At 41.4% G+C, this 15,531-nt stretch overlaps 1 protein-coding gene across 3 annotated transcripts in view; it reads left to right on the top strand.

Annotated features, from left to right (window-relative positions):
* FBXL7 (F-box and leucine rich repeat protein 7) overlaps positions 1–15,531 on the top strand; it is a 452,031-nt gene that overhangs the window by 114,605 nt on the left and 321,895 nt on the right. The window contains exon 2 of one of the 3 annotated variants that reach the window (XM_062212074.1): positions 10,360–10,449. The exons of 1 other annotated variant lie outside the window; for it this stretch is intronic. In XM_062212074.1, the coding sequence (XP_062068058.1) occupies positions 10,360–10,449 (90 nt within the window). Of the gene's footprint in view, positions 1–10,359; positions 10,450–15,531 lie in introns of those variants that run through there. One more of the 3 variants, XM_062212075.1, reaches the window with a different exon arrangement.

Here is a 15,531-nt window from a genome sequence, read left to right on the forward strand (position 1 = left end):
GCTGTGAGGCACCATCTGTCAGCAGTAGCAGCAGCATCTGTCTTTTTGTTAGCTGGCATCTGGGTTAACTCTGGCAGAATTTCCTAAAGGGCCCGAGGTGGGTGTGTGGCTTGAGGGAGCAGGCTCTGCCCCTGGTGCCTTTAGTGAAATATTGTCTGCCCTTTTCAACATGAAACCACTCATGCTTGTGTGCCAAGTGCTTGCTTTTCACAAGCTGGGGGACTCTTAGATTTCTTGCATTCCATAGTGCATTAAATCTTACTTGCTAATCTTTCTCTTCCACTCATAATAATGTTGTCATACAATGAAACTTGAGCAGATGCCCATTTGAGAGACTCAGGGTAGGGTTTTGTGCTTTCGCTTTAATTCAGCTGAAGACAATATTGGGATATCTACTGGCTTAAATATTACTCTCTCCTTCTTCCCCCTCCCCAGTTCACATGCTTGCTGAAACACCAGAATGCGATCTTATATAGGATTGCTACAGATGTATTTGCTTAGGATGAAGGCGTACTGAGCAGGGTGGCCCTCAATCCAGTGTGACTGCAAAGTCACACAGAGGGAAGACAGCTGTGTGATGGCTGAGACAGGGACTGGAGTTCTTCTGCCACAAGCCAGGGAATGCCTGGGGTTGCTGGCAGCCATGGGAAGCTAGGAAAGAAGCAAGGGGCAGGTTGTCTCTCAATCTCTTGGGAAGAGCATAACTCTCTTAACACTGTGATTTCGACTTCTAGCTTCCAAAATCACCATGAGATGATACATTTCTGTGATTTTAAGCCTCTAGTGGATGAAGATGTGTTATGGCCACCCTAGGAAACAAATACAGAGCACTTTTCATGTTGTCATTGCTGCGAATCCGTGTGCATTTTGGAAGTTCTGATGCAACACTCTACAGATAGCCTTTGTGTAAAGATTCTATTTTGGGTGCCCAAGAATGGCATAGAGTTATGGAACATTGTGGAACTAGGGATTTTCCATTAGGAAAAAGTTTTAAGTTTTTTCATGCAGTCAGCCATAGGTAATAAGACCTCATAACGTGCGAAGCTCAGTGCTTCTTTTGGGGGATATGCAAGAGGGCTTCAAAAAGTTTGTGGAAAATGGAATTAAAAGCCCATTTGAAGTTTCCTTGAACTTTTGGAAGACTCTTCATGGCAGCCAACAAAGCTGATGAGGGATGGAACCCCATAGTGATAACACTTCAGTGATGAAGACAGACCTGAGCTTGCTTGTTTCCAGCCAACCATATTTTTATCATTGTGCAAAATCAGTCACACTAAGCAACAAAAATCCCTGGGCCAAACACTGAACCAATCTGTGACCTTGGACAGGTTCTATCTTTGAACCTCACATGTCCTACCCCAGAAAAAGAGGAATAGAATACTTAACAACATAAAAAATCAATATTTGAGAATATTGCTTAATGATCCTGGTGAGGAGCTTAATACTGCATATATGTTTAATTCTATTCATGTGTCTGTGCTTTATGTCCTCAGTCCAGTATAGACTGTTTTGCCTTTTCTAGTTTGAATTATAATTCTTTGTAATAGGTTCAGCATGTATCCATTTAATTATATTATTAATTAACAATATTATTAGGGAGTTTGATTAGCAGCTAACATTTAGTTTTTATTATATTCAGATGCCATTGCAGGCAATCTATTTAGCTCATTTTTTTTTCTCTCAGTCCTACAAATCTATCTTCACTTTCAACCCATTTTATAGATGAAGACAGTGAACTATTGGGGGAACTTCCTGAAAGCTGATCATCTTGTCTGTGGCATTTTCAGGATTCTGGCCCGAGAAGCCTGACCTCTGGCTCCGTGCCCTCGAAGGCAGCAGGTGGTACATTGGGCACACGCCAACCATCCTGCTACCTTCCTAGGTTTAAGAGGACTGTGTGCAAGTCATGACCCTTCATCTCTTTTTATTAGTAATCTCAGCCTCTATGAATGATGTAGACATTTTTTAAAGATTTATTTTTTTTTAATTGAAAGAATTACAGAGAGAGAAGGACACACACACACACAGATCTTCCATTCTCTGGTTCACACTCCAAATGGCCACAACAACCAGGCTGGGATGAGCTGAAGCCAGGAGCCTGGAGCTTCTTTCGTGTCTCCCACATGGGTGCAGGGGCCCTAGCACTTGGGCCATCTTCCACTGCCAGGTTCATTATCAGGGAGCTGGGTCGGATGTGGAGTGGCTGGAACATGAACCAGCACCCATACGAGATGCGGCATTACAGGTGATGACATAACCCACTACACCACAATGCCAACCCCAGAAAATATTGGTTTAATTGAGATTTGTGAAAGAGAGTGCTGCTGGGATGAGGAATGATGACTGTAAGCCAATGGGACTTGAATGATTAGCTCTCTGTCCTTCAGGGTCATGTTTGGTTATGCCAGGGTTGGCAATTCACCTTTCAGAATGGCTTGTATAGTTTTGGAGTGTGGAGGCCCTTATGGCACAAGTCTTTGCCTTTTCTACCCAGAAAGTGGTAAGTCACCATATAAAGGAGAAAGGGGAAGCCCACATGTATCTCTTGACGAGCAGAGCTTTGAGGCAGGTGTATTTAGATCCCAGTGCTCTGCATCAGTCCCATTAGTGTCTGTGACATCTGCTGTCTTGCTGTTCTGGATCCACAGGGACCCACAACACTGGCCGCCAGCCCTACCTGGAGCTAACACAGTGCACTGTGAAATCATTTCCTTCCATTCCATTCCCCCAAGTTCCCAGCTCTCTGCCCACCCTGGCTGCTGCAGCAGGGTTTTCGTTGGCCTTCCAGGAGATGCTGGCTCAGTCATGAGCTGTCACACTTCTCTCTGGAAAGAACTCTGTACTTCGTCTTCTCTAGTCATAGTGCTCAGGGTTGGATTCTGGCTAGAAGCAATAAGCACAAAAGTTCACAAGTGAAAATCAGGGGCAGTCACAGAGGAGCATCCTGTCATTGCAGCACCATTCACAGTAACCAACAGGTGGAACCACACCAAGTGTCCATCATCAGGAGAATGGATAACTGCAGCGTAAAAGCATGATGGAATACTGTACAGCCACAAAAAAGAATGAGGCCTGATATGCCAACTGAATGGACGCTGAAAACATCATTTTAAACGAAATAAGCCAGACGCAAAAAGACAAATACCGTATGATTCCACTTACGTGAAATGTCGACATGGGGAATTCATGGAGACTGAAAGATGAGAGCTGGAGCTGTGGTGTAGTGGATTAAACTGTGGTCTGCAGTGCCAGTGTCCGTATGGGTGCTGGTTCGAGTCCCAGCTGCTCTGCTTCTGATCTATCTCCCTGCTAATATGCCAGGGAAAGTGCTTGGGCCCCTGCACCTATGTGGGAGACCAAGATGAAAGCCGATGAGAGGTAGCAAGAATTAGGAGGAGGAGGAGAAGCAGGGCTTGAATGCTTAATGGTTACGGAGAGCTTCCATTTGTGTGGTTGAAAACATTTTAGGAGTAGAAAGTGGCGATGGTTGTAACGTTGTGCTGCCATAAATGCTCCTGATTCGGACATACATATGGCTAAAATGACAAATTTATGGTTTTTTATATATATATATAGATACGTATATTTATATGTAATCACAATTAAAAATATGATTTTAAAAAGCCTAACACTCTCAACCCAGTCTTGTTTTTATTTAATTTAAAAAATTGACATATATTGATTGTACATACTTACCGAGAACAATGTGCTAGTTGTGTGCATATACATAATCTGCAATGATCACATTAGGGTAACTAGCATATATATCACCCCAAGCATCTATCATTGTTTTGGGAACATTCAAAGTACTCTCTTTTAGCTATTTTGAAACATTGAAGTAATCATTGCTAGTCACAGCTATTCTGCTGTGTTATCGTTAGTCCTGTCCATCTACTGTATTCTTGTACTATTAACCATCTTCTGTTATTACCTCCCCTCTTCTAACCCCCTCCCCAACACACATGCCCTTCTCAGCCTCTGGTAACCACTGTTCTCTATCCTACTTTTGTTAAATCGACTCTTCGTTCCATATATTGGTGAAATGTGTGCTATTTGTCTCCCTGTGCCTGACTAGCTTCACTTAATACAATGTCTTTCACCTGCATTCTTGTTGCTTCCAGTGACAGAATTTCATTCATATTTATGGCTGAGTAATATTTCGGTGTTCACTTGTACATTTTCTTTATTGATTTATCTGTTCACAGACCAGGCCTTGCTTCTGCAGGACTTCACTTTGTGGCTTGGCAGTGTATGTCCTAGGCTTTCCTTAAGGTGGATCTAAATCTCATTGGGATGGCAGCTTCTTAGGGGAAGAGACTCCGCGCCAGGTGCAGTGCTGAGCCATGGGATGAAGCAGGTGCTAATTTAGTGCATTTTGTTTGATAGCCATGCCCTGGATTGCTTTTCTTTTTTATTTTATTTATTTATTTTTTTGACAGGCAGAGTGGACAGTGAGAGAGAGACAGAGAGAAAGGTCTTCCTTTTGCCGTTGGTTCACCCTCCAATGGCCGCCGCGGTAGGCGCGCTGCAGCCAGCACACTGCGCTGATCCTATGGCAGGAGCCAGGTGCTTCTCCTGGTCTCCCATGGGGTGCAGGGCCCAAGGACTTGGGCCATCCTCCACTGCCTTCCCGGGCCACAACAGAGAGCTGGCCTGGAAGAGGGGCAACTGGGACAGAATCCGGCGCCCCGACCGGGACTAGAACCCGGTGTGCTGGCACTGCAAGGCGGAGGATTAGCCTATTGAGCCGTGGCGCCGGCCCCCTGGATTGCTCTGATTGTGGATGTGTGTATCACAGTGGCTCTGATGTGATTTGTGAGGTGATTTAGGAAAATGAAATAGAAGGCAAGTTTCAGACATTCAATGGCTATGGAGGAAAAAGAAAAACTTGATTCTAACAGTTCTTCTACTTCATTTCCATCATCCCCTTCTTCTCAGCTCTTGCTTCCAATTTTGCAGCAGCCTAAATCAAAGAACAGGAGAAGCCATAATAAAAGACAGTATTTGGTGGTTTTCAATTATATTGAGGTGAAACAGAAGGGTTAGGATCCTGTTCCTCCTCATTTCAATCAACTTCAAGACCTCTAGGGCTGGAGAAGTCATCTATTAAATTGCTACCATTTGTCCAGAAAGAACTAACATGATTTTATAATATGTTTCTGTTTGTTTCCAAAAAAAACCCAATATGCACTTGGACCAGGGATAAAGTGAATGTTCTATGAAATAGCTAATATTATTGTTCTGTATGTACAAACATGTAAACTGTGGGTCAAAGAAGAAATAAAGACTGTCTCAAGATAATAATCGGGAGAATAATAGTGAATTCAGCATACAAATATGACCCATATCTCCCTCAACCTAATTCTGAGATGGGGAATAAATTCTCTTTCCTTTGGTATGGACATTTAATATTATATAAGGCTGTCTTAGTGTACCAGCAGGGGGGTTAAGGTAAAGTAGACAGAAGCAGGAAATATGGGGCTGAGGCCACCTCATGGGTCCCCTTGCTTGTTTGAGGATTTCATGTTGGAAGTCTGCAGCTGGAGTCTGTGATGAATGCAGTGTGTACAATCTGGAATTGATAGAGTGAATCAATCTTCTTGGATTCTTAAGAATGTGAGAAATCATAAGATCCCATTGATTCGATTTCGTCCTGCTGTTGATTGATCTCTTCTATTACACTCTTTTACTTTGTTTGTGTTATAATAAATCACCATGGAGAAATTCTGACTTTCTTGTTTTAAGTAGCTGCTTTTGCAAAAGCAAACTGGGTATTAGCAATGAGCAAAGAGAAGAAATTTAGTTTTGAATTTTACATATGGGAATCTATAAATTAAAATAACTTTAAAACTTTCACTAATAGCATCTCAATTAATGAACATTCTCTTTATCTTCAAGTGTTTGAAAAACCTGGCATACTCTAACAGCCATCCTAAAGGCATACCTGATTGGAACAAAAGACCACTGCATTGTTCTGTTAATGTTACTGCACTAATAGTGATAGTGTGACCCATGTGACCAAAATGATGGATCCACCCTACTGATTGTTTTCATAGTGCAATCTGCAATCATGTGCTTATGTCCTAACCTATTACAGATAAGGTTCACCCAACTTAGCGCCTTAGTTTCCCTTGCTTTGATGTTTACTTGTATTTAATATCTAATTTTTATTAAGTTGTTGTTTGTACCTTTAGCCCACTCAGGAGAAAATTAGCTAAGATGCAAACTTTTACTTTCTTAAATCCATTAGGCACAGTTATGATATGTGAAAAGTTCCTCTTGGGGCTAGCTATTGGCCAAATAATAGTTTCAGATAGGCAAAGTAGAGACCAGAATTGTCAACCTTGTTTATACTTGAAGGATTTTTATTGTATATATGAAACATGCAAAATTTAACTTCTTTACATATAAAATATTTCTTTACTTTTTGTTATTACTATTTGTTGAATTCCTTGCTCCTAGCTCTGGCCTGGCCCAGCTAAGGGAGGAAACCAGTGGATGGGAGCTCTTTCTGTCTGTTGACCTGTTTGTCCTGTTCACTCTGTCCCTTAAGTTAAAAAATAATAAAAATAAAAATGTTTCACTTGTCTAAGGACACACAGTGGAGGTTCATGGAGGGTGATCAATCTTGCCAATTTTGTGTATGAAGAAGATATATACACACAACACACCACAGGTATATAGCATATCTTTGGTGTTATAGTTTCACTGGACAATGTAGAGGGTAATTAGGAAAAAGTCAAAAATTTTTCATTATCAGGGGCAATAATGAAAGAAATTATGAAACACAGTCTTAGGGCATAGTGGGTATTTAATAGAATGGAGCAGTTAAAGAATGTATTAGGGTACACAACACAATATTTGTGTGTACTCAATGTGAGCTACTATTATAAACAACATTAACAAGAGTGTTTGTTTCCTCAACCTTATTCCCTTTCTTCATAGAACAGCATCTCCTACATTGAAGTTGGTGGCCCCTTGAAGGGTCCGTACATATGTTCTTAGGCGTGTCCAAGAGTCTTCTATGAAATCTGTTGTTTCATTTCATGCTTTCATTTTGATTATAATGTTTATTAGGATTTGTTTCATTTATTTGAAAGGCAGAGCTACCTAGAGAAAGAGAGGGAGAGACAAAGAGAGATCTTCCATCTGCTGGTCTAATCCCCAAACAGCCTCAATGGCTGGGGTGGGTCAAGTCGAAGCCAGGAGTCAGGAGCCTCCTCTGGGTCCCCAACGTGGGCACAGGGACCCAAACGCCCAGACTGACCTACACTGGCCACCCAGGTACATCAACAGGGAGCAGGATTGAAAGTGGAGCAGCCAGGACTTGAACCGGCACCCATATGTGGCTTAACCTGCTATGCCACGGCACAGGCTCGATGATCAACTTAAAGTGGATGTTCCCCACATAAAGAAATGATAAATGTTTAAAGTGATGCATGTACTGATAACTGATATAATAATTGCACATCGCATACAAGTATTGAACTATCATACTGTACCCTGTAAATATGCAGTTATTATGTGTCAATTAACATTTTTTTAAAAGTTAAAGAGAAGAAATTGTATCCTGGTTTCCTTTTATAAAAGAATTATGCCACAGATTTCATTATCCACTGTTCCCTTGCCTTTGAGGAAGGAGCTCTGTTTAGATGTTGGACTGGCAAAAAAGAAAAAAAAAACAAAAACAGACTTTACACTGTGAATGAGGAGCAGGAGTTTGGCAAACCAATTAAGAAGCCTGTTAGGATGCTGCGTCCCATGTTGGAGTCTTTGGGTCGGAGACCCAGGCAGATCCACCTTCCTCCAGTGCACACCCAGGGAGGCAGCAGTGATGGCTCAAGGACTTGAATCTCTGACTCTCACATGGGAGACATAGATTGGATTCCTGGCTCCTGGCTTTGGCCTGCCCCAGCCCTGGCTGTTGTGGTCATCTGGGGGATGAACCAGGGGAGGAAATACTACACTTCAACCCCTCTCTGTTTCTCTACCTTTCAAATAAATAAAAATTTTAAAAGTGCAGATGATACAGTTGGACTAGTTGAGGAACAAATAACTGATGTGTCATCTTATCACAGGAGGGAAGGACTCTGACTACAGATGTTGGACAGTGGTGAGCAGAGTCCTCACCTGACTGAGGTACAGGATGTCCCAAAACCAAGAGGATGTTGGCTTTAGCAGTCAGTATTATATTTCAGTTTTGAACAGCAGTTTAATCTCAGCAAAAATAACATCAGCTACCTTATTAAATTAATGCTGTTAATTTGAATGTTATGGGTTTTGTTGTTTTTGTGTTTGCTATTTTGTTTTAGTTTTATTGTTGAATTGGAGTTAGAGCATATGGAGTTTATTTCTGGTTTTCTACTGGCACATTGCTAAGCTTCAAAACAATAAAAACCAATATAATATATTTGGTGGTGCAAAGTAATTTTTTTGGCCTTATTAAAGGGAACATTTGTTTGACTCAGATTTGAGAAGTTGTGTCATGAGCCTATAGAATCTTAGACTAATTTGAGCAGCCAGGATCACTTAGTCCAGTCACATCCCGTAACACATGTAGACACTGAGCATCCAGGGGGACAAGTAAAAACCCAAGGTCAAAAAAACAAGGGAGTGGGGGCACTGTAGCACAGCAGGTTAAGCCTCCACCTATGATGCCAGCATCCCATATGGGTGCTGGTTCAAGACCCAGCTGCTCCACTTCCAATCCAGCTCTCTGCTAATGCACCTGAGAAGATGGCCCAAGTATTTGGACCCCTGAACCCATGTGGGAGACTGAAGAAGTTGTAGGATTCTGGTTCAGCTTGGCCCACTCCAGCCATTGAGGCCATTATGGGAGTGAACCAGCAGATGGAAGATCCCTCTCCCCTCCCCTCCCCTCCTCTTCCACTCTCATAACCCAGTCACGTCTCAAAGGCCCACTTCTTTATATTACCACACTAAGGGGTAGTATTTCAATGTCTAAATTTTGAGGGGGGCATACACTTTCAGTTGATTGCATGTGTCATTGAGCACGAGACTATTGCAAAACAGTGTTTCTCAGCCACATGTAAGAGCTTTATTTTTTCATAACTTGCAGCTTGAACAGTTGTCTGTGAAATTATTCATTGGTTGTTGCATTAGTTTTCTACTGAGGCATATTAAATTATGAAAAATTTAGCAGCTTAACATAAGTTACATTCATTATCTCACAGTTTCCTTGGGTTCAAATGAACTGAGTCTTTGCTTAGGCTCTAACAATCAAGGTATTGTCCAAGACTGCCTCATCTCACGCTTGGGGTCCTCCTCCAAGGTGACATGGTTGTTGGATGAATTCATTTCCTTCTAGCAACAGAACTCATGGTGGCTTGAGCTCCAAGACCAGCCAAGGGGGACTCTCTCTGTCATCTATTGCCTCTTCTAAATTACTTACCTTATTAAACTACAAAGGAAATCTACCTTTTCAGCAAGCCAACCCTTTAAGATCTTTAATAAGATCTGTAGAACACCCTCCCAGAGGCCATCTTCAGGTCCTGTCCACACGATGGGGGAGGAGATGATGCAAGGATGTGGGACCCAGGGTGCATCTTGGAGTTCTTCCCACTACAATCATCAGGCACTTCTCTCGCTGGGCAGTGAGGTGTGGTTTATGTCTGTAGACTTTCAGGTGGCATCCAGAGAACGTTCATCTACATCAGTGTGTATCATTTTCGTTAAAGGTTGTGACCTGTAGAAACCTTTATCAACATTGTTGGCCTCTACCCTCTAGATGGCAGTAGCACTCACTGCCTCAGTTGTGATGCCCAAAAATGATAGCAGACATTGCCAAGTTCCTTGGACTGAAAAATCATCCCCAGTAGAGGAAAAAAATGCATTACAAAAGTGAAGTGTACTTTCTTTTGTTTTTAAAGAAGGGACTTATTAAAACAGGGAGTTTGTTTTTTGAAGGGATACAACTTTGTGCAGTCAACACTCTCACGCTCCTCTGTAATGTGTGATTCTGAGATGTACTTATTTCTTTTACTGCAAAATGAGTAATTGATAGTTTCAAATAAAAATTAATGTGGTAGATGTGTTGCCCACATGTACTTTCTTTCTCATTTGTGTTCCAAGATGAGATTATGCTATCACATTTAACTGCATTTTATATTCAGTATGAGATTATCTTCAAGCCATACTCTAGGAGAGATTCAGTTCTACCATAACATGGGTCAGATATTTCCCAAAAGGTATTTGATGCAAGACTTAATAAACTTCATTCTCAATATTATAGCTTCTTTCTTGGAAATCAGTGATGTGTCTTGGTTTGGAATTGAGTGGAAGGCACAGCCCAGTTCTGAAATTATAAAAATCAAAGCTATTCATTCCTGTGTTCCGCAGGCAAAGGCAGCTCAAGCATCTCATCCGACGTGAGTTCAAGTACGGATCACACGCCGACCAAAGCCCAGAAGAATGTGGCTACCAGCGAAGGTAGGCATCTGGTCTTCATTAGCTCCGCCGTCCCTCCCCAGAGCTGGCTGTTTTTGGAAGGCAAGCTGTGAAGTCTTAGTTCTGTTCTATTTAGTGTAAGCATAGGAGGTTATTAGAAATGAGAGGGCAAAGGAGCTCCTGAGTTTCTTTTATGTTACACTATTGTTGTTGCTGTCTGTGCAGGCTGATTTGATAGCATTCAAGTATCTCAATTCCAAGGCAAATGCTATTATTTTGTGAAAATACATATAGGCTTACCTAAGCAAAGCCTTTTGGTAGTATGTACCTTTGTTTAAGCAAGGAAAACAGCATGATTGTAAAATCCTTCTGCTGCCATTGACTATTTCTATAAGAACTTTCAAAATAGGTGCATCCGAAATTTGGGATTGTGACAATGGGATGGTCACACTCGTATAATATGGAGAACTTGAATTAATCACCAATTTTTGGGAGTAGGAAAAGAGGTTTATTTGATTATTTAAAAAGTAAAAGTCCTGCCTTTGGGATGAAGAATGGTTGGATTGATATTCGTGATAAAGTAGTCAGTATACATAGAAATATGTGCTGGAATTGAGTTGCTTCCTAATCTGTGAGAAGATTTTCAGGTATTATTTGAGTGTGGAATTAATTGTTTCTATGATAGTAATTTAGTGGAAAGTTGACCCCGTCATAGAATCAGCTCCCTTTTTTTTTAAAAGTTAAACACTACTAAGTGAATTTATTAAGAAGAGTTCTTAATAAGCTAATTGTGGACCAGATGTCCAGTGTAAACATTAATGCCATTTTTAATGAAAGACTTAGTGGTCCAGCTGATTTCCATGACATTGTGCACAGCTGGCTTTCCTATGGTGTTCGGGATGTTGTGGACGTGCATGTCCAGTGTTTGCTTCTGAGGCTTAATTTCTACTGCTGGTTGCATAGGGAAGTGTATTTGGAGGCATACTGATGTTGGCCTTCAGAGTTCTTTGATTTCACTTGATCTGCATTATGTTTTATGTGTTAATGATGACGGTTTACCTGTGCTAGATGTGTCTGCTTTTTGGAAACTCTCTGACTCAGCATGTTTCAAGTAATACAGAACTACCTTCTTTGGACAGACTAATGCATAGGTGGTGTTTACACTGAGATCCTGTTCTCTTGTGTTTAAAGCCTTGGCATTGTTTGATGTAAGTCAGCAACATTGTAAGGCAGATGGGTCGGAGTATTTCCCTCAGGGCAGCAAAGCGCCTGCTTGCAACTCAATTTTAATTTTCTGCCTGTTAATTCAAATATGGGCATTAGACCATTCTTAAAATTCAGTTAAGGTAAAGTGCACATCTGGTTAATTGATTCTAGATCTCAACTTCAGAGGCTTCTATACTTAGCAGTCAGTAGAAATCATTTCAATTTAATAAAGTGCCATCCTCCCTAGTTAGAAGCTGGAGTTCTGTAAGGTTATCACTTACATATACCATTATTTTACAGTCTTCCTTGTCACCATGGTTTGTCCAATTTGTGCAGCTATGAAAATAGAAAGTTAAAAATCTGTTAAATCATCTCTGCCTTTTGTTTTTTGGAAATAGAAAAATATGAACCTGGGTGAGCTTTTCTGCAGTAGGTAGGGGAAGGGAGGGTTAGACCTTGTGTATTTGAAAATGCCTGCTTTTCACGCTTCCCTAAAACGTACTATAAGCCTTTATATTTTCATTTCATTTGACTTTTCCTTTAGGAGGACATACAGGCCAAGCTGATGTCTTATATGTTTTTTCTCAACACATCTTTTTATTATTCTGGAGGTAGAATTAGAAGAGAAAACAGTGGTGTTCATTTCAAAACCGATTTTTAACAACTGGGCTACATTAATAATGGAATTTCCTTCCAGATCTCAAGTGGAAAGAACCTCAAGTCTGAGAAAGTTGCTGTTCACTTCCTTGCATAACTGAAACATGTAAAAAGTGTTAACTTCACTATTTTTGTGTGCGATCTCATTTTGTCATGTTTTTAATCATTGAAAATGTAAACTATTAAAACGTAAATTAGATGTGGTTATAAGAATGTCCCTCAGGGATGTTCCCTACATTACTAGTTAGTTTCATGTTATCAAGCTGGTTTTTCAGGATGGAACTGGAGTGGCAGTGTTAAGTTTTTCCATACTCAGGTGACAGAGGCCACAGAGCCTCCATGAACCATTCGAGATGAGTGATTATTAGGATGGCACATCCTCTCGCCTCCACAGGGAGGTTTTACCAGATGGTGTTTCTATCCACTGGGAAACACCCAGGTGACCACTGTCTGCAACATATCTAGCAACAAACCAGAGGCTAAAACCAGACCACAGAAAGGCACATTTTAAAATTCTTCCCTGATTTTCCTCCCACTGTTTTTTAGAACTACGTGTAACCTTGGTTACTAAGAAAATATTGGTTACTAAGAAAAATCCAGAAGTTACTGGATTGTGGTGATTTGCTTCACGTTCTTAGCCCTGTCCTGGCTTTTATCTTTGGGTTCACCGGTACTGCCTATGAAGGTCTGAGTTATGCTGATTTCTGGAAAAGATACATATCATACAGGATAATAGTCATTGCCCCAGCAGACTTTGAAAAGCATGGCCATGGTTGTAAAAGCTGGGTGGGAGGCATTTTCAGTAATGTTAAGCTTTTCTTGATGGCATGCATAGGGAAGCTGCTACATTGATTTCACAGTTGTTGTTGTGGTTGTGTGGTTGTTGTTGTGTATATATATGCATGCATGTGTGTGCATGTGTTTGTGTCTGACCTCTGAAATGTCGTTAATGGCACAAGCAGTGACCTATGCTAGCAAACATGTAGTACCACTCCATGCAATGCATGCCAGCGAGTAGAAGACATGAGGGTAGAGGCAGGGGGAGGGCACTCACAAAACATGCACTTGACTTGGGAAAGGGCATTAACTGTAAAGAGACACATGGAACCTTGCCTGGGAGATACCAATGTTCCATAATTGGCTATTGGTAATAGTTGCATCACTTCATACATTTACTGAAAAGCATCGGATTGTATGCACACAGCAGGGTGTTGGGGGAGCTGTCTTGTCTTTATGATCTTACATTTGTATCTAAATCATCACAAGCTAGCCTTTGAAAATGCTGTCTCCTAGTCTGAGAGATCATGAGCAGTAGTCAGAAGACCTGTTCAGGGAATGAGGCTTAACCAGTGCAATATGTGGGGCTGATTGCCTGAAAGTTTTTCCTAGGATGCTCTGGCTGTGGGGCCAGAACCAGCTGGACAGTGACCGCAGCGAGGTCCTGGACTGTTTTCTCTAGTCCAGCACGTTGTCCTTGCTTGGAACAGACTTACCACAGTAGTTTCCCATGAGGTTCTGGAAAACATGAGAGATTATGGTGCCATGAGTTTTCCAAGCGTTATATTTTCTCCTGGCCTTTCCTGGATAGCTTCTAACCTCAGCTCAGATTTTATGAGCACAAGCAAGCACCCTACCATGATGATAGAGGTGTCACATTTATCCACTCCGGCAAGTCTGTTTCTTTGGCTTTTGTTTCTTTGATGTTCCTCCTGTCTATCCAATGTCCAGGGAATTTGCTGTGGACCAGAAGGCTGTTCTTCCCCATGCATGGTGGGCACAGATGTTGATAAAATTTGGATTTAATCCACATGAAAATGATAATTTTGACCCACTAGGAGTGTTCCATCCCAGAGTTTCATGTGAAAGTTTGAGGCTGTAAAACCACACCCCTTTTAAGAAATTGCAGAGCTTTCTCTCCGATAAGTGGTATAGTCTTATTTTATAGCCTATTATATTTTTTGTGACAGTTTAAGTTTCTGATTTCCTGACACTGTAGGGGGTTGTGCTTCAAGTGTAGCAAGCTGGAAATTTTCCATTTTCCCCCACATAATCTGCATTCCAACATTGTAAGACACAGCTTAATTCTTTCCATTTGTGTTTCTATTCTTTCTCTTTCACTGTTTCCAGTCTTTCTCATCCATGGAAAGAATGGCCTTTAACCATCAGGGGTGGAAGTCATGTCTGACCCATGTCTGGCATAGAGCACAGGGCCAGTGGCCTTTGAGGGGGATCAGATTGGGTTGGATTATGGAGAAACTTCATAGAGTAGCTGAGCATTGTCACCTTTTAAAGGGCTGAGGCTGTGAGGATGTGGTCATAGAGTGACAACCCAACCATGCAGTCTTCTCTGGAGTTGGGGGAAGGTGAAGCAGTTAGTTCAAAGTCAGATTTAATTGGCCGAAGGAGTTTGCTTCATGTAGCTGGTCTTCAAACATACTAGAGTTCGGGTGTTGAACTCACTGACAGCACATATTCTGGATGCTATAGCCAGTTTCTGCATGTCAGTTATTAAGCAGGTCGACCATGGAACTGGAGACTTTTGAGAACTCTAAAGGGCTTTTCCATTTTTCTGGTCTCATACACTCATTTTGCAACTATGTATCAATGGCTCCGAGATTTTCTCAAGATATGACACATCTAATAAAATGCCAAGCTGGAGTTTGACACATTATTGCTTTGGTAAGAGTTGGTCAAATTAGAAACAAAAATAACTTTTTTTTTTCAGGAATATGTTTGCTTTCTTACACAGAGTTACTTAATTTTCTTTTGTCCACCTGATTTCTAGCTCTCTATTTGGAACCAGATGCGAGAGTAAGGCAGGCTGTTTAGAAGAGTGTGAGAAGGCTGTTGGATCCAAATAGATGATAATATTTAGGAAGAAGAAAGGATGTGCTTTAAAAAGTACAAGGGTCTTAACCTATTTGAGTGAATTAGATTGTTATCTGGAATGGAAATACTACCTTTAAGTCAGTTCATTATTGTATGTAGTCTTTCAATACATTTACTTACCATCACATTGCTGGAGCCAGCCTTTAGCCTAATGACTAAGATGTTGGTTATGATGCCCACATCCCACATTGGCATGCCTGGGTTCAATCTCTGGCTCTTCTCCTTACTCCAGCTTCCTTCCAGTGAGACCCTGGAGGCCGTAGTGATGGCTCAGATGATTGGGTTCCTGCCACCCATGTGGGATATCTGGACTGATTTCCTGGCTCCAGGTTTTGGCCAATCCATCTTGGCCATTGCAGGCATTCATGGAGC

This window comes from Lepus europaeus, chromosome 15, assembly GCF_033115175.1.
Source record: "Lepus europaeus isolate LE1 chromosome 15, mLepTim1.pri, whole genome shotgun sequence".
NCBI classification, from domain to species: Eukaryota; Metazoa; Chordata; class Mammalia; order Lagomorpha; family Leporidae; genus Lepus; species Lepus europaeus.